The 23084-nt window shown below is 40.9% G+C and overlaps 1 protein-coding gene across 1 annotated transcript in view; it reads right to left on the reverse strand.

The window, feature by feature from the left end:
- LOC140914736 (rap1 GTPase-GDP dissociation stimulator 1-like) overlaps nucleotides 1-21597 on the reverse strand; it is a 54904-nt gene extending 33307 nt beyond the window's left edge. The window contains exons 1-3 of the mRNA XM_073353286.1: nucleotides 21533-21597; nucleotides 4351-4455; nucleotides 60-182 (exon numbers count right to left, since the gene is read on the reverse strand). Of these exons, the coding sequence (XP_073209387.1) occupies nucleotides 60-182; nucleotides 4351-4455; nucleotides 21533-21536 (232 nt within the window). The 5' untranslated portion in view covers nucleotides 21537-21597. The remainder of the gene's footprint in view (nucleotides 1-59; nucleotides 183-4350; nucleotides 4456-21532) is intronic.
- Between the last annotated feature and the right edge of the window lie 1487 nt (nucleotides 21598-23084).

A 23084-nucleotide genomic window follows, 5' to 3' on the forward strand; every position in this document is an offset into this window, starting at 1 on the left:
AGTGGATTGAAAGTAAACAGGAATAATGGATTTAACATTTATAGGAACACTTTACGTACCATTCTTTGCTATCTCTGCAATCACCTGGGCTGCCTTTACTGCACAGCTTGGATTGCCTTTGAGAATTTGAGCTAAAGTTGGGAAAATCCCACTGTTTGTGAGTAGGCTGGAGGATCTTTGCTCTGCAATGATAGAGAGTGTTAACAGTAATGGCAATGAATTTGCTTTATTCACTGTATCTGCCTTCATGGTTTCTGCAGAGGTCTAGGCAGTGTTGGAATCAAGGTCCTGATTCAGCAAGGTACTTAAGCGCCTGCCTAACTTTAAGCATACGCAGTCACTGGGACTACTAATTTGTTCAAAGTCAGGTAAGTGCTTAAGAACCTTGCTGAAGGGGCCCTGTGTGTCAGACCTTAGAGGGAAACATTTCCATCTTCGCCAACTGAGAAATGAACTGTGGATGGTATCTGGCCTGTCATCCAGCAGCTGCTCCTAGCAATTAGGACTGTCATCATACAGCTACCCCACAATAGGAATTCCTGCTGTCTCATCAAGTCTAATTGTCATCAGGCCACTGAGTCTTCTGAAGGATGGATATATAAACAAACACCGGCTGGCGGCTGGCGTCAGCTGGGAGAGTGGTGGGAGGGGGAAGGCTGGTCTTTTGAAAAAGAGCTGTAAGAAATGCTACTCTTTCCTGCTTGAGTACTGGCTGATAGTCTTTTTATGCTTTGACACTGGCTGAAGGAGGCTAAAACTTCAATAGGAAAAAGTGGGACTCCACCTGGTCATAATTTTTCCTAGTGTAATAGGTTGCCTTATTCTGTAGTCGGTCACACATACCTTCCATCATGAAAAGACAACTTCCTTCATATGCTATCCTGGAATAATTCCATGCTGTACGTAGATTTTTTTTAAGTTTATTTATTACTACCTGCTTTTACAAACAAAAACCCCAACCCAGGTAAATAGGCCATTATCATACACAAGTGACATTTAAAGACTGAAATCATGCTAGGCATTTTTAAACATATTACTTTGCTTGAACTACAACAATGTAACACAGCTGCTCTTAGCTCTGTGATGACAGGCATATCACTATCATGGTGTTTGTGATTCACCTCTTTTACTCTTAAGAGACTTCCTACTGTTGCTCTAAAAATCTAAAATGATTTACTTGTTTCTGGATACTGAGGAAAGGAAACATGTAATCTGAGGGGTTTTTTTGGATATGTTTTCTAAAAACACAATTTCTTCTAATGAAACTCAGTAACTAACTACATACACTATAATAAGTAAAACCAACATGTTTGTAAAAAGTTGCAAATAACAAGCTAAATATTACTGCAAACACAGCTAACAAGATTTCCTTCTTAGATTAAGAATAAGATTACAAGAGGTTTGTGTACAAAACTCAGCACAACTTTAAATATTGAGCTGCAATCAGCATTTGCATAATATTTTTGATTGAGGAATTTGGTGCCAAAGTACATGCCTGTGCTGACAGGTGCAAGCTTCCCCAGCAATACTGTTCTAATATACTGAATCCTTAAGTATGACATTCTATTTTTTCCAGTCCTGTGCCCCAGTGTGCAGAAAATACCACCTGTGCCAGATTATGCAAATCTTTGTTATGCAGAAAAATCACCGAGAAAATCTCTCGTGCATTTTTAACAGCAATGAGCCCAGTCCTGCAACCTTTTACTTGTGGACAAGTAAGGAAGATGTCTGGCAGTACTGGGCAAGATCCACTCCAGGACAGAGGGATCCTTGCATGCCACCGAGTAGGCATAAGAGCTCTTATGTCATCCCCTCTGCAGGTGGGGGAGAGGGTACAAGAATAGTTGAAATCTACTTGAAACATTTATTCTTGAGGTTCCTCAGGGGTCAATGTCTGAAATAAATTAAATGAGGAGGTAGGATAAAGTTCTGAAAATATGATTAGTGGGTTTCTTTCTAGGGCTGTCAAATGCAACTGTATTGCACAGAGCCTAACCTTCAAATGCAGGCCACATTGCCATGGCAACTGAATAAATCCCCGAGCTCTGAAGGAGAGGCAATAGTGCCGAGCAAATGCTGACAGGTAAAACCAACCCACCACCACCTCAGCAAAAAGTAAGTGAAGCTGCAAGTAATAAGAAATTAGGCCCCAGACAGGCCTATTTACTGAATCTTCAAAGGTGCATGGTTTTATTTTATTTTTGCAAGCAACATACTTGGGAGAAGCAAAGGGCTCTGGGGATAGGTTGGGACTGCCAGACCTTTCTACACAGCATCCTCTGGAAACACTAATAGGCTGACAATGCTTCAGAGAATGGAAAGCCAGATCTAGCCTGTATGGTACAGATGACTGTCACTGTCTGCAGCTTTAATATTTAAACCCATGGTGAATGAGTGTGAGCTGACCCCTTGATAATAATGAAAGAACAGCATTTCCCTGATGTCCAGTAGAAAGGCAGCTTGAAATTAGGTTGGCTTTTGTAACATTCCTCCTATCTGCAACAGCCTAGTGTTTTCATCTTTTCTGTCTCCTCCTCTTTTCTTGAGGGGTGGGGGGGGAGCCTGGAAAGTGGGGGTGAGTAGATGGTGTGATTTGCAAATTGTTTGTGAATAAAAGTGGCATGTTTGATTTGTAGACCTCAAAGATAAACACCTTGAATGGCAATGGTTCATAACCCTGAAACGTTCACAACTCTGAACAAAACATTACAACTGAACATGGACTTAAATACAGCTTTGAAACTTTGCTATCCAGAAGAAAAAGTGCTTTTTTTAAGTAATTTACATTTAACACAGTACTGTATGGGGCGGGGGGGAATTTGGTCTTTGCTGCTGCCTGATTGTGTTCTTCCAGTTCCAAATGAGGTTTGTGACTGACTGGTTAGTTCATAACTCCAGTGTATGTAACTCTGAAGTTCTACTGTAATATTCATTTTGTGATGATTTGGATAAGCATGGTTTATTCCTGAAGATGGTCACAAATCCAAACTATTTCTGGAATTTTAGCACATGTTTATTCATATGAAAATTCCTAGCAGAAATTTGTTCATTTTCCTGTTTAAGTGAATTCACAAATCCAATCAGGGAGCAAAAATAACTTGACAAATGACCAACCACATACCATGGACAATGAGGAACAGAATGGAAGTGTACAATGTGATCAAACTGTAGACTGAAGTTTGTTACAGTAGTAACAGAACTTCCAACTTTGTAAAGTTGAATGCAGTGCTTCCTAAGTGAAAAGTAGATACTATGTCACTATTAGTGTATCAGCTTTTAGAAGAAGAAATTTGTATGACTTCTTTATTAAAATAAGTCCCAATGAGTGTAGACTTCAGATTTATTAAGGCTGCAGTTAGTTTTCTAGCCATAAACCTTTAATCACAGTCCAGTATTTTAATTCCTCTCTAAATGTATAACTTAGACCAGTACTTTATCATATGTTAGTTGTAATCTATTGGGGAAAGTCACCAAAGGATGATTTTAGGATTCAGGCATATTTTAGGTAAGAAATTAAACCTGGAGTTTCTTTGCCCCTTCAAAGATTTTTTTGAACAGTATATTTGTCTGCTCAGTCAGACTTGGAGACTCCCAGAGTTTTACATTGCTCAAATGATTGATTTAAATGGAACAGGGAATGGGCCAGCAGCTTCAATACAAGTCTCTTCATATCATCTTAACTACACTGTAGCTAATGGCTATAGTTTGGAATCGGCAGATATAATTCCCTTTTGTAAATCTCAGCCTAGGAGGGAATGTAGTTTGTTTTAAGGCTATCCCAATTATTTCTCTTCTGCTTAAACCCTCCCAGCTCTGATTTACTCTTAAGGTTCTACAGTAGTCAGTCTTCCAATAAAGAACTTCAGTTCAAGCAACTGGCTTGCAATTCATTAGTCTCAAGTACCTTTTGAGGACTAATAGGAAATTTCCACTGAAGCTAAATAATCAAGGCTGGATCATCCCTTCCATTGACAGATCTCAGCAGCAGCCCTCAAATATCTCCCCACACAATGCCCTTGGAACCCCCTAGAAACCCATCTGCTGGAGCTCCACGGGGTTATGCTGGTGTAGAAACCAGTGAAGGGTTAGGAATTTATGGGCCCATTAGCTAGGAGCTGGATATTGTTTTTAATATTGCTGCCTTAAAGCACTCGCCTGGTAGAGTAGGACAAATTAATTAATCAGTTAGCCTGTTTGCAACAGAAACTTCCCACTCCCCAAAACAGCAGCAAACAGGGATTTTAGGAGTGATCTCTTTATCTAATAGATATAGTCATGATAGGTAACAAGTCCTCAGGAAGTCTGCTGGTGTGGCTAGGCAATGAAAAATGGTTCGGATTGATACTTAACTGTCTTCGGCCAGAGCCAGAAGAATCCCATTTAAACTTTCAAGGATCTGACCTTCAGTTTCATCTCCAAAGATTTTGAGACATTCCAGGTGTTGATTTAGGGACTCTGTTTAAAGAGGAAACAGATTTTAACAGATCTCCATGACGCCATTTCATGAAGGGTCTAGGCACTCTTAAGCACAGTCACAAGAAGACATATTGCATCGAAAAGAGTGGCCCAAATCTATCTTTGTTCCAGATCTCAGATAACGGAATTGCTATGAAATGTCTGAGGTGGAAAGGCACTCTAGGTAGTGTAGGCATAGATCTTGCTGGGCATTAGTAAGCTTGCCTAACCTTTGAAGGTAAGGTTAGACTGTAAACAAGAGTGTGACAAGCTGTGTGCTGAAGAGAATATTTCTGGGCTCGCCAAGATAAGCCAGAACACACTGAACTGATAAGTGAAGTGTAGATAAGGTGAGAACATAAGTGATGGAGCATGTAAGGACCAATACAGTGTTCAAACCAATTACATTCAAGTAGTATAGATGTTAGTAGGTAGGAAAAGTGTACATAAACTGTGTAGTCTGTGATATGATTTGGAATTGTAGTATCAACTATACCTAAATCCCCAGTGTCTGGGCCTGCCAAGTGTGGGCATAGAGCTGTTACTTGGCTAATTTGCAAACTGGACACAATTAACTTAGGCTTGAAAAAAGACTGTGTAATGACACATCCACTCCCAAAGTAAAACTATTTCCCCATATTTATTCTCTTCCTCCTCCCCCACTGTTCTTCACATGTTTTTGTGAACTGCTGGCAATGGCCCACCTTGATTATCACTACAAAAGGTTTTTTCCTCTCTCCTGCTGGTAATAGCTTACCTTACCTGCTCTCTCTCATTGCAGTGTGTGTATGGTAACACCCATTGTTTCATGTTCTCTGTGTATATAAAATCTCCCCATTGTATTTTCTACTGCATGCATCCGATGAAGTGAGCTGTAGCTCACAAAAGCTGATGCTCAAACACATTTGTTAGTCTAAGGTGCCACAGGTCCTCCTTTTCTTTTGGCTAATCAAGTAACCTGAGCGATGAGCTGGAACTGAACTGAGTTGTTGGATCCCAGAGAACTGGCGACATGTTCTGGATCAGTTGAGTGGAAAAGGTCTGAGGGAATCTCAACTGGTATTACAGACATTAATTACTGAGCTCATTTTGTCTTACTTGAGTTCAGAATTCCCGTATCAGCTAGGGCCACAACTAGCAGTTGCACAGGAGTACAGTTTACCAAGGTCAAGTATACAAGAAAATACTGCTTTGCATAGATATGCAACTAAATATATATAGACACACACACACACACACACACATTACATACACACACACAAATTTGCCCCACTGTACTGTTTTTTTTTTTAACTAAAAAGTACTTTGAAAAGTGCTGAGAAAGAAAAATGACTAGACAGAGGGGCAAAACATCAGAACTGTTTTTCCCCCCCAAGCACCTCTTCCTCCTCTGCAGACATGACCTTTGGTAGTAGAATAAAATGAGACCCTGACCAATTCACTCATGGTTTCAGTTTAATAAAACGTTCATGCATCTGAGGAAATTTGGCAGAACCAATAACAAGTAGCTCAGGTGTTGCCCATTCCTAGAAGGGATTAAAGAGGATGCACACATTTTTAGACTTTTTTTTTGGGGGGGGGGGGGGGAGTATGTTATATTTGGTTTTGGATGAACAGTGATGGGGAAGAGAAGATTTTGAAACAAGGATCTGTACTTTTAAGAAAATCATTCAAGCTTCTTTAAGTGTGAGTGATTACTCTGATCTATATTTCCAGAAACCCACAACGAATGTATACCACTCCCAATCATGTTGGTGTGGTGTTTGATGATTTATGGCCTGAGTTCGTGGGATGTAGACTACAGAAATTACATTGAAGTGTGCTGAGCCTTTGTTATCGCAGCTGCAATAAAACAATTTTTACTCCACAAACTGGTCACTAAGAAGTTTGTTTTTCCATAAAAACACTTGCAAAGACTCACCCCAGAAAATTTTTTGCATTTTCCTAGTAGTGATAATTCATCATTCCCATTTTTGGTGTTGTAGTGACGCTCATGACATTTTTGCTATTTTCTCTCTCTGGGTATGTCGATTAAGTGAGGTGAGTTTTTCTAAATGCTGGTGTGCATGCTGTGCGGGAGCTGTTTTTCTCCAGCAAAATCACTGGTGTCTTGTGCTGTTTGTTTTTAAAGGGAGTGGAGCAATATTGAAGGTTATTATTGCCTATGGGGCAAAAGTTGTTTTTGGTTGAAATGGAAAAAAGCAATTAGACTCAGACTTTAAGGCTAGAAGGGACCATTGTGATCTTCTAGTGTGACTTCCTGCACGTTGCAGGCCACAGAACCTCACCCCCCGCCCCCCGTAATAGACCCCCTAACCTCTGGCTCAGTTACTGAAGTCCTCAAATAATGGTGTGAAGACTTCAAGTTACAGAGAATCCGTGACTTACTCTAGTTTAAAACAACAAGTGAGCCAGGCATAATACTGTAGAGGAAGGCAAAAAACCCCAGGGCCTCTGCAAATCTGGCCTGGGGGGAAAATTCCTTCCCAACCCCAACTATGGTGATCAGTTGAACCCAGAACATGTCAGCAGGACCCATCAGCCAGATATCTGGGAAAGAATTCTCTAGATAGGTAGGTCTCCGAGTTACTACAGTGTGCCATTTCTGGCCACTGGAGATTTTTGCTACCAGCAGTTACAGATGGGCCACACGCCATTGTAGGCAATCATACCATCCTCGCCATAAACTTATCAAATTCAGTCTTGAAACCAGTAAGGTTTTTTGCCCTCACTGCTTTCCTTGGAAGGCTGTTCCAGAACTCCATTCCTCTGATGGTTAGAAACCTTCATCTAATTTCAAGATATTTAGGCTAACAAGTGAAGCTCCTTGAGTCTCCTCGCATAAGGCAGATTTTCCATTCCTCTGATCATCCAAGTACCTGCACCTGTTCCAGTTTGAATTAACCTTTCTTAACATGAGGGTTCAGAATAGCACACAGTATACCAGATAAACACTCACCAGTGCCTTGTGTAACGTCAATAACATTTCCCTATTTCTACTGGAAATTCCTCACTTGATGCATTTTAGGATTTCATTAACCTTTTTCACAGCTGCATCACAGTGGCAATTCATGGTCAACCTGTGATCAGCCAATACACCCAGGTCTTTCTCCTCCTCTGTCACTTCCAGTTGCTTATAGCAAAAATTCTTATGCACTTAGGGACTAACCACCACTTTGCACTATTAAATTTCATCCCATTTTTAATTACTCCAGTTTTCTAGGTCCTCCAGATCTTCCTGTATGATATTCCTGTCCTACTGTATTGGCAATACTCCCAACTTTCAGAGGGGTAGCTGTCTTAGTCTGTATCCACAAAAACAATGAGGAGTCCGGTGGCACCTTAAAGGCTAACGTTTATTTGGACATAAGCTTTTGTGGGTAAAAAACCCACTTCTTCAGATGCACGGAGAGAAAATTACAGATGCAAACATTATTATACTGACACTTGAAGAAAAGGGAGTTACCTTACAAATGGAGAACCAGTGCTGACAGGGCCAATTCAAATCAGGTTGGATGTGGTTCCCCTCCCAATAATTGAGGAGGAGGTGTCAATACCAAGAGAGGGAAAGTTGCTTTTGTAGTGAGCCAGCCACTCCCAGTCCCTATTAAAGACCAAATTAATGGTGTTAATTTGCAAATGAATTTTAGTTCTGCAGTTCTTTGAAGTATGTTTTTGAAGGTTTTTTTGGTTGTAGTATGGCTACTTTTAAATCTGTTATAGAATGTCCAGGGAGATTGAAGTGTTCTCCTACTGGCTTTTGTATGTTACTGTTCCCGATTTGTGTCCATTTAAAGTAGACATACTACAACAAAAAGGCAATGACTTAAATTGCAGCAAGGGAGGTCTAGGTTAGACATTAGGAAAAGCTTCCTAACTGTCAGGGTAGTTCAGCATTGAAACAAATTGCTATGGATGTCCCTTCCAGGCCTACGATTCTTTGAATTAATTTCCCTTTTAACCAGTTTCTTATCCACCTTTTTAATTCTCCTATGAATCACCATCTTCTCCAATTTAACTAATAAATTCCCATGTGGAAATGTATCAAATGCCTTACTGAAACCCAGGTAGATTTGATCTACTGCATTTCCTATTTAATTAATAAGATAACTGTTTTTTTTTTAAAGTGATTTTTTTTAAACTGTTTTTTTTTTGGTCTGGCACCTTTGTACAATGTTGTATTTTATCTCAATTACCATTTGCCTCTATGTCCTTAACTAGTTTCCCTTTCAAAATTTCTTCCAAGACCTTGAATACAACTGAGGTCAAACTAATGGGCCTGTAGTTTCCTGGATTGTTTTTTTCCCCTCTCTTAAAAATAGGTACTACATTAGAAATTCTCCCATTACTTTACAGATTAAAAATCCTTGCTATGGGACTTGCAATTGTGTGTGCCAGTTCATTTAATATTCTTGGATGATTATCCAGGCCCCCTGATTTGGTCCATTAAGCTGTTTGGGTTTGACTTCCACCTCGGATGTAGTAATTTGTACTTCCATATCCTTGTCTCCTTGCATTGGTGTATAGGCATTTAAGTTGTTTGTGCTTGGCCTCACCTCAATTCCTTGCCTGATTTGGTACAGTCATTCCACTGCCAGTACTGCTTGCCTGGCTGTTAGTATCATTGGTGCTGGCGCTACCTTTCCTCTTGACATCAATTCTCCTACCTTCTATTCCACTCACTTGATTTCCCTTCCCCTCAACATTAGACTCGGGCATGGAAATTGGTGGAGATGGTTGGGAGACTTGCAGATTTCTAGTTTAAAGCTCTTTTAAATCAGTTGTGCCAATTTCCCTCCCTATTCAGGTAGGGTCCATCCCATGACAACAGTCCTCTCCCGTGAATGCTTTCCAGTGGTCTAACATCACAAAGCCCTCCTTCTAGTGCCATTGCCTGAGCCATCTGTTGATCATAATAATCTGTCTAGCCTTCGTTGTCCTCCTCTAGGGACAAGTAGATTCCCACTGAAGATCACCTCGGCCTCTATTTTTTTAAGCGTCTTCCCCAGCTTTGCATAGTCTCCCTTGATGTAATACAGGAGAATCTAGCAGTATCATGAAGGAACATCAGTGGACTCTTTCCAGCTCCTATTGGGGTCCTTTTCAGCCTCAGGTCCACATCCTGTATCTTAGCTCCTGGTAAACAGCACTCCCTTCTGTTCTCTGGATCTGCTCCGATGACAGGCCTTAGTAGGGAGTCCCCAGTCACGAGAATCTGCCTCTTTCTGGTGTTGGTGCAATTCTCAGCCTTCCCCGGTCTGTTTTTTGGCTGCAAGCCATCTTGTCTTTTGTTCTCATCTACAATCTCCATTGATTTTCTGTCTCTTCTTGTAGGACTAGCTGCTCTTCTCTTCTTCCTTGCTCTCCCACCTTCCGTTATTGCCTGCGATTCATTTTCCAACTCAGCAAACCTGTTCCTGAGCTCTCCTTCACTAGCTCGTCCTTTCTTCTGGCTAGTTCTCAGTCTCATGCTTCCACTTTCCTTATCCAGCAGTCTCCCCTCCCAGTTCTCCAGTCCAGCTTGCATCTGCACATCTTGAGTTTTCCATTCAATCACTTCTTGCCATGCCTCCATCATCTGCTCGAATCCCTTCAAAACTCAACCATAGTTTCTATCTACATCTCCAAACCTTAGATCTTCTCTTCCATCAGATCTATCAGGCAGCATTTCATACAAATGAAGCACTTCTCAGATACCTTCTCCAAGATAATGTACATGCCACCTTCCACATCTGAAGATCTTCATTGTCTTCTCCATTCCCTGGGTCACTACTGTGACATTGCACTCCATATGATTTTATGAAAATATGCTAATAAGTGTGAATATAATGTAACTGGAATATGCTTCATGCAAAAGGTCTCTTGTAAGGTATCATTACAAAGCTTATAATTTGAGTGTGTTCATCCTATTTGTATAAATGTATCTGAAACTAGAAGTATAAAAATATAACTGAGGTACTATTGTAATTATGCCAAGGGTGGGCCATTAATGGTGGTTTAGAATCTTGATGGCTCCCATCAACTAGGACAATTGACTGAAGGTGGTTCTGTTTACTTGCAAGCCATCCTGTGAGTCAGGCTGGGAAGAATGAAGTTTTGGGGTCTCACAGGACATGTGACTGTCACCTGGTACTGGAATCCATCTTTAACCTGGTTTAACATTTAGAAAGAGGGGTGGGGACCTAGAGAGAAAAGATTCCTCCCTTGTGCCAAAGCCATATAAGGGGAACAAAGGAGGCTGCAGTCATGAGAAATCCCCCAGCTACCACCTGAGCAGAACAGGACTGTACCAGGGAAAGGATTGGGCCCAGACTGGGAAGGAGTTTAGTCTGTGCAAGAAGCTTATTGGAACATCTCTGAGGGTGAGAGTTAGCTGCATTTAGTTTCCTACTGTGTTAGGCTTTGACTTGTATGTTTTTGTTTTATTTTGCTTGGTAATTTACTTTGTTCTGTCTATTACTTGGAACCACTTAAATCCTACTTGTTATACTTAATAAAATCATTTTGCTTATTAATTAACCCAGAGCAAGTAATTAATACTTGGGGTAGCAAACAGCTGTACATCTCTCTCTCTGTGTTATAGAGGGCAAGCAATTTATGAGTTTACCCTGTGTAAGCTTTATACAGAGCAAAACGGATTTATTTGGGGTTTGGACCCCACTGGGAATTGGGTATCCTGGTGCTGGAGACAGAAGCACTTCTTAAGCTGTTTTCAGTTAAGCCTGCAGCTTTTGTGGGATGTGGTTCAGACCTGGGTCTGTGTTTGCAGCAGGCTAGTGTGTCTGGCTCAACAAGACAGGGTACTGAAGCCCCAAGCTGCCAGAAAAAAAGGGCTCAGAGGTAGTCTCAGCAAATCAGGTGGCAGTTCCAAGGGGCTTTCTGTGACCCAACCTGTCACAACTACCACTGCTGTCTATGTAGCAGTCATAACCTTCCCTCCTGTCAAAGAGAAGGCACACATGCACTCCCTCCTGCAAACTCCCCTTAGAAACTCCTACTAAAACTCCCCTGCTTCCAGCTCTGTGCCATTGGCTGGCTGCCTTTATAGGCTCCCTAAGCAGGGATCTACGTGATCAAATGCTCTGCTTCTCTCAGCATGCTGCCCCTACCAGCCCCTGCACATCTCTCCCCCCCCCCACACTGGCAGGTTTGGCTGTGAAAATATTATACTTTGGTGTTTTATAGTAATTGCTGTGCTATTAAAAAGGGCCAGATTCCCAAAAGGATTTATTTGATCAATTTCTTTCTGTTCAATGTCCTTATTTATCCTGAGTAACACACTGTAGGCATCGATCTGTATTGGAGAGGTTTTATAATTAAAAGACCTATTGTGCTTTTGTCTGAGCACTTAACTTTCCCCAAAACCACATGCAAAGGACAACACAGACAGGGGAACCAACAGGGGAAGTGTCAAAGCAAAGCAACTTGTGAAATTATAGCACTGCTTAGTGGTGCAAATACAGCAAGAACCCCTGGAATAGGGAAGTGGATAAGAAGAACCATTTCTTCTAACTTACTGAAAGAACTTAGTGAAGCTATCTCCCTTTCTGTAGGGCTATGCACATGAAAGTAACAGAATTATATATTTTAAAGGGATTTCATTTGAGTTAAAGGATTCCAGAATGCAGCTTTAAGAAATGCCACAACAACCACCCTGATAGTTGTGCAGTCTTTAGGTTACGTTTCTTAAAATGTAGCTAACAGGCAGGGTTATAAATGCTGACAAAAATATTGAGGCAGATTGGGGTCAGAGTGAATGGTCTGGTGCCTCCTAGGATTCTCCCTTTTAAAGATTCCCAACCCCATAAGACAATCTGTTTCATCTCTAATCATGGCAATGATATCTTAGCTATCTTAAGAAATTCCAAACTAAATCTCTAATATTTGAAATTGAAAAGGCAGAAAACTCAAAGGAGGTTGTTTTAAAACTAGCATGCAACAGAATCAGCATTATCCTGGGCTATTCATGTAGCCTGGTAATTAAAAATCCAGGTGCTCTGTTATTCCTCTAGGGACTAGATCAGTCAAAGTAACACCATATGGACAATGACACTCAGTCCTTGAAAATATTCCATTTGGTTAAAATCCATTGTGTTATAGCGGTTATTTTAATTCCATAAGAGAATAAGAAGTGGTAGAATAAAAGCTATGTTCAAGAAAGACTGACTTGAAGAAAAAAAACTTTCAAATATCTGTTTTTTTTTAAATGCTCCTTTAGATGCTGCTATCCATCTTCCCCCGACCCCCAAATTGTTTGCTATTTACTAGAGCTTGAGTGTAATCAGTGTAGGACTGATCCTACTCATCTTCCTTTGTTTGAGCCTAAACTGGAGTTATGTGGCCAAAGAAAAAAAAGTCACCTCAACCCTTTCATTGAGAGCAGATCACAATGGCACAAATACAGGTTATTCCTTAAGCTGTATGGTAAAAGGAAGTTCCACATTGCAATCCAAGGTCGACATTGCAGAATTTCTGGCAAAACAGGGCAATCTGTTTCGGTGCCTAGGCTATTAGGGAGCTGCCAGGAAAGCAGGCTGGTTAGACAGCCCGCCTGGCTTCTGTCAAAGGTTGGATGGAATCAGTGCATTCCTACGGAATGTTTCAGTCCAGATAGCGTTTATCAACGGAAATCTGTTCTGTCAGTTCAGCTGTGACTGAGCTGGGGCAGGGTGCGTGAAATGGGCTGTGAGGGAGAAAGCTGATGACCCACCCAGGGGCATGGTTAATCTGCAGGGAGTGGACTTTGGATGTCCGGGCGTGAAAGCCTGTGACTAAGCTAAAGGGTCACAACCATCAGTACAAGTGCAGTAGCAGGCTCACCCCTGTGGGGTCTAACCAGTAGAACAGGTACAAGGAGCTACACAATGTTAGTGTGTGTTATGTGGTGCTTCACGATCATCTGAGTGGTGGCAGCAGCTGCACTGCAAGGAACACAGGGGGGGAAAAAAATGATGGCTGTAGATTAATAAATTTGAATGTCAGACATGACCATTATCGTCACAGAATCTAGCCTCCTGCATAACAAAGGCCATAGAGTTAAATCAAGTTGGTTCCTGCATCAAGCCCATAGGTTCGGTCTTAGCTGTAATGTTTCTTTTAGAAAGGCATCAAAATCTTGCTTTAAAGACTTCGGTTGAGGGAGAATCCACCACATCACTAAGTAAGTTGTTCCAATGGTTAATTACCCTCATCAAAATGTGCCTGATTTCTAATCTGAATTAGTCTAGCTTTAGCTTCATCCAATGATCTCAAATTCTAGCAGAGGAAACAGAACCTAGTTCTTAAATGTTGGGAGATACAGGAAACCATTTCTTGCTCTGTTATTTGCCTTTTTTTAAATCTGGCAGATCTTCAGCTGGTGTAAATCAGCATAGCCCCATTCATGTCAATGGACGACCCCAATTTAGGTCTAGTTTTTTTTTAAACCTGATCCTTTCCCTCTTCCTCAGCAATTTTATACACTAAACCAGCGGTGGGCAAACTTTTTGGGTTGAGGGCCACATCTGGGTGGGGAAAATTGTATTCAGGGCCAGGGCAGGGGGTTGGGGTGCAGCAGGGGGCTCAGGGCAGGGAGTTGGGGTGCAGGAGGGGTTCAGGCTCTAGCCTGGCACTGCTTACCTAAAAAAGAGGCTCTGGGGCGGCAGCAGCATACACCGGGGCCAGGGCAGGCTCCCTGCCTGCCTGCCCTGGCCCCACGCTGCACTGCTCCGGGAAGCAACCGGCACCACATCCCTCCGCAGCTGCTGGGGGAGGGAGGGCACAGGGCTCCGCGTGCTGCCCTTGCCAAGCCTCCAGGTACCTCCCCCGAAGCTCCCATTGGCTGTGGTTCCCCATTCCTGGCCAATGGGAGCTGCGGGAGGTGGTGCCTGGAGGCAAGGGCAATGCAGGGAGCCCTCCCCTCCCCCCCCCCCGGGCTGCAGGGACATGGTACTGGCCACTTCTGAGAGTGGCAATCCCGTAGGCTGGATCCAAAGCCCCGAGGGGCTGGATGTGGGATGTAGTTTGTGCACCCCTGCACTTAACTAAACCCTTCATCTGCTAATCTTTAATTTTTGAGAAGAGTTTTCTAAAACCAGGAATATGAATGCTCTCTAGGTAATCTAAAGAGCATAGTGTATAGTAGATGGGAGTCTATGCTCATGCTATGCTAGAAATTCTGCTTCAGGTTAAGAAAGCACATGGTAAGTTCATAATGCTGGAAAAATAGCTGTAGGGTCTTTCTGTGGGCACAATCAAAAACAATTTGACAAGTCTTGTTTTAGTCTCGTATACATCTTCAAAAGCTATGCAGCTTGTTATAAGCTTTTGTTTTCTCATAGTATTTTTCCCTCTTCAACTCTCATGAGTAACTCTACAACAAACCTGCCTGCATACTCAGTGGAAGAAATGTAAGGCTCCAGTCCTCCTCCCCTAGGAGAAAGATCAGGTATTTGTTTGGTAATGAAACAGAGGGATAAAAATCAGATATGAACAAATATTGGTGACTGGCATGTGTCAATAACTAACTAAAACACGAGGCCAAATAGCCTAACCTTGCACATGAGAAATAATGTATTACTCTGAACAGTCTAACTGAAATCAAGGATTGCAGAATCTGCGCCATTGACTGCAGGGAGACTACTTGTGGCATAAGGTGCTACATAACATGCATAAAGGTATTAGGAGCTAGCCTTTAGTGAATGATTGATTATAGTTCATCTTTGCAAAGGCATAACAATGTCTCAGGATTGGCTGACTTATGTTGTTTCCAGTATAAGTGTCTTACCTAGGAGCATAAAATACAGTAAAGGAGGAACAGATTTGCCATCTCTTTCAGACTTTTAAGCCCGTAACCGGAAAATTGTCTGAAGTCAGATAAACCATTATCTCAGTCTCTGTGAAAAGCCACTTACATCCATGTTAGACTATATGTCTTGTGCTGTCGTTGAACTCAAGGGTAACGAGAATTCTAAAACTGTATCAGCAGATTAAAAAGCACTTTGGAAGGGATTTAAAGCTAGTATCCAAAAGTTTACAGGGACATAATTTACAATTTCTCAGCAGACCTTACTTTTTTGTAGTTTCTTTGGACAGTGTTGTAGGTTACTCCTGCCTAGCCTGTAGCCATAAAGAATTTCAAATAGAAGTAAATATTCAGGATTGTACCAACCAAGCAAATTCTTGCTACTCCCTGCATTACCCATGTTAACAAATAGATGTGGGAGAAGGTTATTTGTTTTTCTGAAGAGTGACTATTGTTTCTGTGTGGAAGGCATTTAAAAGAATGACTGTGCTCTCCCTTTCACTCCCATAAACATGGAGGCTAGTTAACTTTTTAAAAATGCCTTGCAAAAAATGCACAATTTATTGTGCTATCTTGGAGAGAGGGATCCCTAATTTGCAGCCTTGTGGCCAAATGAGCCCTGCAAGGTTTTGGGTATGACCTGTGTACATGTGTATAGGATGAAAGATGCATCTAGGCTACTTTTCCACTCACCAGATCCTCTGCCTGACTGGGGCTGCTCTAAATTACTCCAGCTAGAGCAGTCCCCTACAGACCAATCTGTTTTGCTGGGAATCACTAGGATACACTGAGTTCTCTTTGAATTCTCCCATCTCCCCGCCCCAAGAGAGCAGTTGACTAGAGACAACTAAGCTAAGGAATTGGAGCAAGGATGCCTGCCCTAAAACTTGCTCTCTGCCTGTAATTGTAAGCGGGGGGGGGGGGGGGGGGGAATCCAAGCTGACTAATTGCAGTTTTGTTTTTATTTGCGGGTGAAGTCAAACAAGCAGCTTCTGACAATCTGTCAAGGAAGGTACAAGTACAAGCAATTAACTTCTGATGTTTAGATGAGGTTTGACTATTGGGTGTTTGGAGATTTGAGGGTGACTGGTAGAGTCACAAAATTTGACCGCTCCATACCGAATTGTTAAAGACACTATTGAACTTTTTCCCCCCCCAAACCTGAGCTATTTAGAAATGCTTGAAGTCTAATGGCCCAAAGGCCTAAAGATTCTAAATGTTCTTTTAAACATCTCATGTGTTGATAACTAAAATATAGGAAAATCCCAAATTTCTTTAGGGTCCACAAAAATAGTATTTCACTGGTTCTGCCTCCAGCCTGGACAGATGTGAGCCACCCAACCTTCTCCCTAAAGAATCAGACTACAGTACAGTACAAAATGGAACTTTCCTGTAGTTTTTAAACTCAGATTCAGATCCAAATCCAGATCTAAACTTTGTGACCCAGACCTCCCTGTTCAGTGGGTTTATCTGAACATTTAGTGTCAGTGCCCAAAACAGAGGGAGTTAATTTTGAGACTCTGGCCCTTCTCTGTAAGTGAGATAAATGATACAGCTAAACATCTATGACGGATGATGGTACTGCCCTTCTCAGAGAGTGTCTTTTGACTGATGATTTGTGTACTGTTTTGGCATTACACATCAACTCAACTGCCTGCCCTGCTGACTGATACATATTAGAGAGAAGAAACAAGGACTAAATTAAAATGACTGAAAATGCTTTTGCCTGCTGGGACAGGTCTTTCGGTTTCTCTGTTTCCCTAACAAAAATTAAGACTTCTAACTAGGGAGAAAACTACATTCCTTACACTTTCTTCAGGTCAAGGTGGTTTCCATTTTATGTGAACAAAGCAGATCAGATAATTGGGGGTTGGGGAATGGAGTGGCAAAGGTTCTGCTTTGACCCATACCCTCCCTCAGTGCTCTGATATGGCATTATTCACCTTTCCTTTTGTCTGAGTGTTTGGACAAGGTCCATTTCTGTATGTCTTACTGACAGTGCCTCCAAAACCTGACTGTGAACAAGTCCTACACTGGTAAACTGATGGTAGGACAGGATAATCTACTAGCCTTTCTACATCTGTGATTTCTCTAGCTGTTAGAGCCTGGAGACAGACTAATAGGAATCTCTACAAAAGGGCTGTCTTTAAGCTCATACAATACTGTGAGAAATTCAACTGTCTGGCCTTCTTTGTTTCTACAGGATACTGGGTATTTTTGGTCTACTTTTTTTCCTTTTTTAAAATCATAAACACAGGCATTTTTTAAAAATATTGAAGTGACTCAAGAATGATAAAATAGTTTAGGTAGAATATGAAACTTCAGGTATGCAAAATATTTATTTCCATTAACAGGTCAAACAAAGGAGTATCGGAGAGATTCTCTGACATTGCCGGAAATGCAGCTCTTACAGTGAAATACCTTCCCTTTTCAGATGTGGGCTACCTCTTCCGACAGTAGTGGATATTTACTCCTAGGATGGTTACATTTTAAATTACTTGTGTGGGTCCCTGTGACACTCTCCTTAGGGAGCCCAGAACCATAAGCCATGGTGTTACCTGTCTGCCTCCACAAGAGTGCTTTGCTGGAGCTTAAGCTGTGTGACAGCTCCCTGCCACACCAGTCTGTCTCACCAGCAAATGCCTTAGATTGGCAGAATCTTAAACCTTGCCGCCAACATTCAGTGAATCCCAAGTTCCCCAGAGGCTTCTATCTCTCTGCAGTGTCCAGTCCCTCCCACTGTGACGCTCACAGAAAATTAACCAAGCGTGCATTGTCTCTTTGGAGGCAGCAGACACCACCTTGTGGGCCCTCACTCACTCAAACATTTTACTTTAATACTCAGCACGGAGATAATTTATAGTAAAACTAAGCACAAGTTTATTTTAAAAGGACATAGATTTAAGTAATACTAAGTGATACTTAGAAGAGAAAGACAGGAATGATTACAAACAAACCAAAAATAACATGCTTTCTAGAGTCTAAAACTTAACTTCAGCGAGCCATAATCTTTGGTTAAGCACCTTCCTCACTAACATCAAGTCATCAGCATCTCCAGCCCCTCAGTTAGGAGGATCCACTTCTCCCAGAATCAAAGAGAGCTGTTCCCTTTGTCCCCTAAGAAACAGATAACGGAGTCCCCTTTCTTCCTTTTTTATAGCCCTTCATCCTCAGGTCAATTTGCTTTCTCGATTTGGCTTGATCTCTTTATCAACCTTAGATGCAAATGTACTTCTGTTTTCCTTAGCCACCCATTAGCTTGATCCATGCAGACAGGTAAAGCTACATTCCTTTGTCTGGGGCAGGCTTGTTTATCAATTGCCTCCATAACCTATTTCCAGCATAACTCTTTATACGTAACCTGTATATATAATTACACAATGATACTCATGACCAGCGTGTCACCAGTTTGCATATGATAGCTTACAAGGCACTGTTTTGCTAATATTGTGACAAGAGAGAGGGGGTGTTTCCTTTGCCATTTGGCATAAAGGGGCACTTAGTATAATACAGGAAAGGGACTGTGACCCTATTATAATCAGACACCTTTCCTAAACAGTTGTGTTTCTGATTGCTGTAAAAGTCATATAATCACTCACATTTCCATGGTTGACAAAAGGATTCTGCTCTGTATGTGGTTTGTAAAGTATTTTGAGATCCATCTAGATGAGAACCATGCTGCTAAATTCTGCTCTTATTTACACCAATGTAAAGCCAGAGGAACTATGAATAGGCATCCACTGTAGACAGAGTTGACAGTCCACTTTTTGACATGTGAAGATATTTTATTGTAATATCTGCATTTCTGGGCAGGTCCAGGGTACCAGGAAGATGCTGTCTTTGTTCAAATGAATGGAGTGTCTTCAGGTTTACATCAGTAATAAGCAGGAGTAGGATTTGACCCAATGTATTTTCAATCCAAATATAATAGTGATTGGGGCCATTCTACATTTGCTCTTCTAGCAAAGCACTGAAATCAATGGGACTGCCCACATGGTTAAAGTTAGGCACATGCTTATGATTTTGCTGGACTGCGTTCTGGATGAATGGATTCTTATGTATTATTAAAGGGTCTAAATAAATATAGAACATGTGTCTTGGACATTAGGGTATCTAAGCAGAAAAGTGGTAATGCAACATAAAAGTATCTTAAAAACATTGTTTTAATCACTATTGAGTAAGCCACAGGAACTATATTTAAAGAAGATGAAGACAACTTTGATCAGCACAGAAAAGAGTCGGTCAATCAAATTCTATCCGTGAATACGAAGAAAGAAAAATAACCCAGTTAAAAAAAATAAATCATATGATGACCAGCAGATTGAGGGGCTGCTGGCCCTGGGTCCTTGTCAAGTTTTAGTTACACAAACCTTAGGGCTTGTCTAAATGGGGACATGTAGGACAGCTGAGGTGAATCAACTAAAAGGTGTTAAGTCAACGAAAATAATTTAAAGTACATTAACCAACTAGATGTGGATGCTGTCACTCAAGAGTAAAGTGGCCTAAATTCCCTGTAACTTAATCTGGCCCTGGGTCCTGCAAGGTGCTGAGCACCCTCACATTCAATTGGAATTGAGGATGCTCAGGGTCACTCAAAACCACACGTTTGAATCCAATTGGCCAGATTCTCAGCTACTGTAAGTCAGTGTAACTTTATTGACTTCAGGGGAGCGGACATTCCCTCAGGCACAGGCAACAACAAGCTTTGCTGACTCCAATCTATAAAGCACATCTGACCCTCTCTCCCTCCCCCCCAAATCTCTGAAAAAAGCGCGAATCAAAGGCAGCAGCTTTGGGATTTCCCTGTAGTATTGGTGTGTTAGTGTAATGCTGTTGAAGAAGTAACCAGTATATGGTCAGATACTGTGAAAACTGAGAGCCACACATGTAAAGAATTGCCAGCATCTAGATTAGTTTGCAATATTGCTGAAAAATATGAGTATGAAACTGTTTCAAATGAATGAATTTTTTTTTGAAAGAAACAGTCACAAATCTATACCTGAAGTGGGGTGTTCTTTTCCATTTGCTATTCTGCTGTTCAAAGTTTCATTAATCTAACCAGGGACCAGAAATAATGTCATGTGACCTATTTCACACTGATTAGCAGTTACAAAAGAGCAGAAGTGAACACTTTGCCAGCAACCCATAATCTGTAGCTTATTCTTTTGAAATATTCACTGAATACAGAAAATGGGACTGATTGATGACGAATGCATAAATAAAAAAAAGCTCTAATTCAACCATCTCTAGCATTTACCCTTTAGGCTAGAGCCAAGTGCAAAGAAGCTTGTATTATAGTGGTTTACCCTACATAGGATAGAATAATAATACATAATAATAAATATATCTGGCTCTTATACGGTTTAATTGTATTTTAATGTGTGTGCGCGCAATGCTCTGAATGCTACAGGGGAAGAGCTTGTACTTTATTTTTAAATTACTTTGTTCTATTATTTATTTATTAAGGTAATTGTTCCACACAGCTGCTCAGTTGTCATAATCCATTTAGGGACAGCTTCTTTCACATTTACTCATGTTTACTCGGAGATTAGTCCCAGTGATGTCATTAAGTTTAATTGAAAAGTAAGTTACTATAATCTGATTTAGGGTGACAGAAATCTTGCCTTTAATATTTGATTTGCCCTTGCTGGTATTTTTTGGTGATCATTCAAAGAGCAGAATTTAAATCTCAAATATGTTTTAACTCTACTATAAATGTGACCCTTTTCACAAAATAGGGCAATTCAAAGTTAGGCTTTACCCTCCTCCTTTACCTAGCCAGTTGCTGAAACCTGTTAACCCACACTTAAGACCAAACCATTTAAATTCAGCACTTCCCTCTCTCCCCCTGGGTGGCATCTAGATCCATAAATATACAAGCTACAATGTATCTAGTCCTGTGCATCCAATGGGCAATGAAACAATTAACCTCCCTCCTCAAACTGCTGTGCTGCATTTTATTTTGTTCTTACAAATTGGTGTGAATTGGTGGGTCTGTATGAAATTAGAATTTGATGCTTTCTTGCAGCTTGTTAATATTCAAATACACCTTATTGTTTGCATTCTTTTGGGACTGTTTTTATTCTCAGACTGTTTGATATGTGACACAAAAGATTTCAGGTCACTTTAGTAATGCATGTACCAGAATATCAACCTCCATAATTAAATGATCCCAAGGCAATCTTATATTTATAAGAAATCCCAAACATTTTTGCAATACCTATGTGAAGAAGAAAATTAAACATCATGTATTAAATATAATTTCTATCTATATTTAGCATAAGCTTTACTCACCCATAAAAACCACAGCTCTCCAAACTGGGACAAAAAAGAATAGCCGATCTGTAGCGTGAAGCTCTGTCCTTTATAGCTTCCAAGCTGAGGATAAGGAGAATATTTTATAGCTGTCAGGCAGACAAGCAGCCCACAGTTTTCTGTCTCTCCTCTTTTTCTATGACCCTGATCTTCAAATGCATCTAATACTCCCTAATTACTTAATCCCCCACCGCTGCTTGTGTTTCCAGTTCTTAGATGTCATTAACAGAAATGGAAACACAGTAATTACTATGCCAGCAGAGAACCTTTAGGAACTTAAATTTCTGTTGAATCTGCTTCTGCTCTCATTTAGGGGTGTGACAATTGAGCTAAATAAGGGCCAGGTTTTCAAAAGAGCCCAGATCCCATCTGGTACCTTAACACTGACAGTTTTAAAAAGTGCTCAGCACCCAGAAGTTACTCAGTATTGAGCATTCTTGAAAATCTGGCGAGTTTATTTAGAGCCATTGTGTGCTGTGTTCTTTCAAAAGCCTGGTCCTAAGTGTTTGAACTCAGTTGATCATAGTTTACTCTTCATATTCATCCTACAAAAAGTTGTATATTTTTTCACAAACATCTTGTCAAAACCTGAAACTGCCCTGTTCAAACTGTGTTTTTTTTTTTTTGTTTTTGTTTTTGCTAGTACATTTTCTGAATTGTTTTGCAAGAAAAAATGTTGCTATTTTTCAACTAAGAGTTTCAAAAATTCACTTTTATTCTGCATTTTTCAACCAGTCCTATTCTATTTTGTGCGTCAAGTATCTAACAGCTGAACAAATGAACTGAAATTTGGCTCACTGGGGACAGTTATAACCAATTACAAACCCTGTGCTGTGGCTTAATATGCATTTAAGGGAAAAACTCTATGGCTGTCATAAATATAAAGGGAAGGGTAAACCCCTTTGAAATCCCTCCTGGCCAGGGGAAAGCTCCTCTCACCTGTAAAGGGTTAAGAAGCTAAAGGTAACCTCGCTGGCACCTGACCAAAATGACCAATGAGGAGACAAGATACTTTCAAAAGCTGGGAGGAGGGAGAGAGACAAAGGGTCTGTGTGTCTGTCTATATGCTGGTCTTTACTGGGGATAGACCAGGAATGGAGTCTTAGAACTTTTAGTAAGTAATCTAGCTAGGTATGTGTTAGATTACGATTTCTTTAAATGGCTGAGAAAAGAAGTGTGCTGAATAGAATAACTATTTCTGTCTGTGTATCTTTTTTGTAACTTAAGGTTTTGCCTAGAGGGGTTCTCTATGTTTTTGAATCTAATTACCCTGTAAGATATCTACCATCCTGATTTTACAGGGGGGATTTCTTTATTTCTATTTACTTCTATTTTTATTAAAAGTCGTCTTGTAAGAAAACTGAATGCTTTTTCATTGTTCTCAGATCCAAGGGTTTGGGTCTGTGGTCACCTATGCAAATTGGTGAGGCTTTTTACCAAACCTTGTCCAGGAAGTGGGGTGCAAGATTTTGGGAAGTATTTTGGGGGGAAGGACGCGTCCAAACAGCTCTTCCCCAGTAACCAGTATTAG

This window comes from Lepidochelys kempii, chromosome 7 (genome assembly GCF_965140265.1).
Source record: "Lepidochelys kempii isolate rLepKem1 chromosome 7, rLepKem1.hap2, whole genome shotgun sequence".
Taxonomy (NCBI): domain Eukaryota; kingdom Metazoa; phylum Chordata; order Testudines; family Cheloniidae; genus Lepidochelys; species Lepidochelys kempii.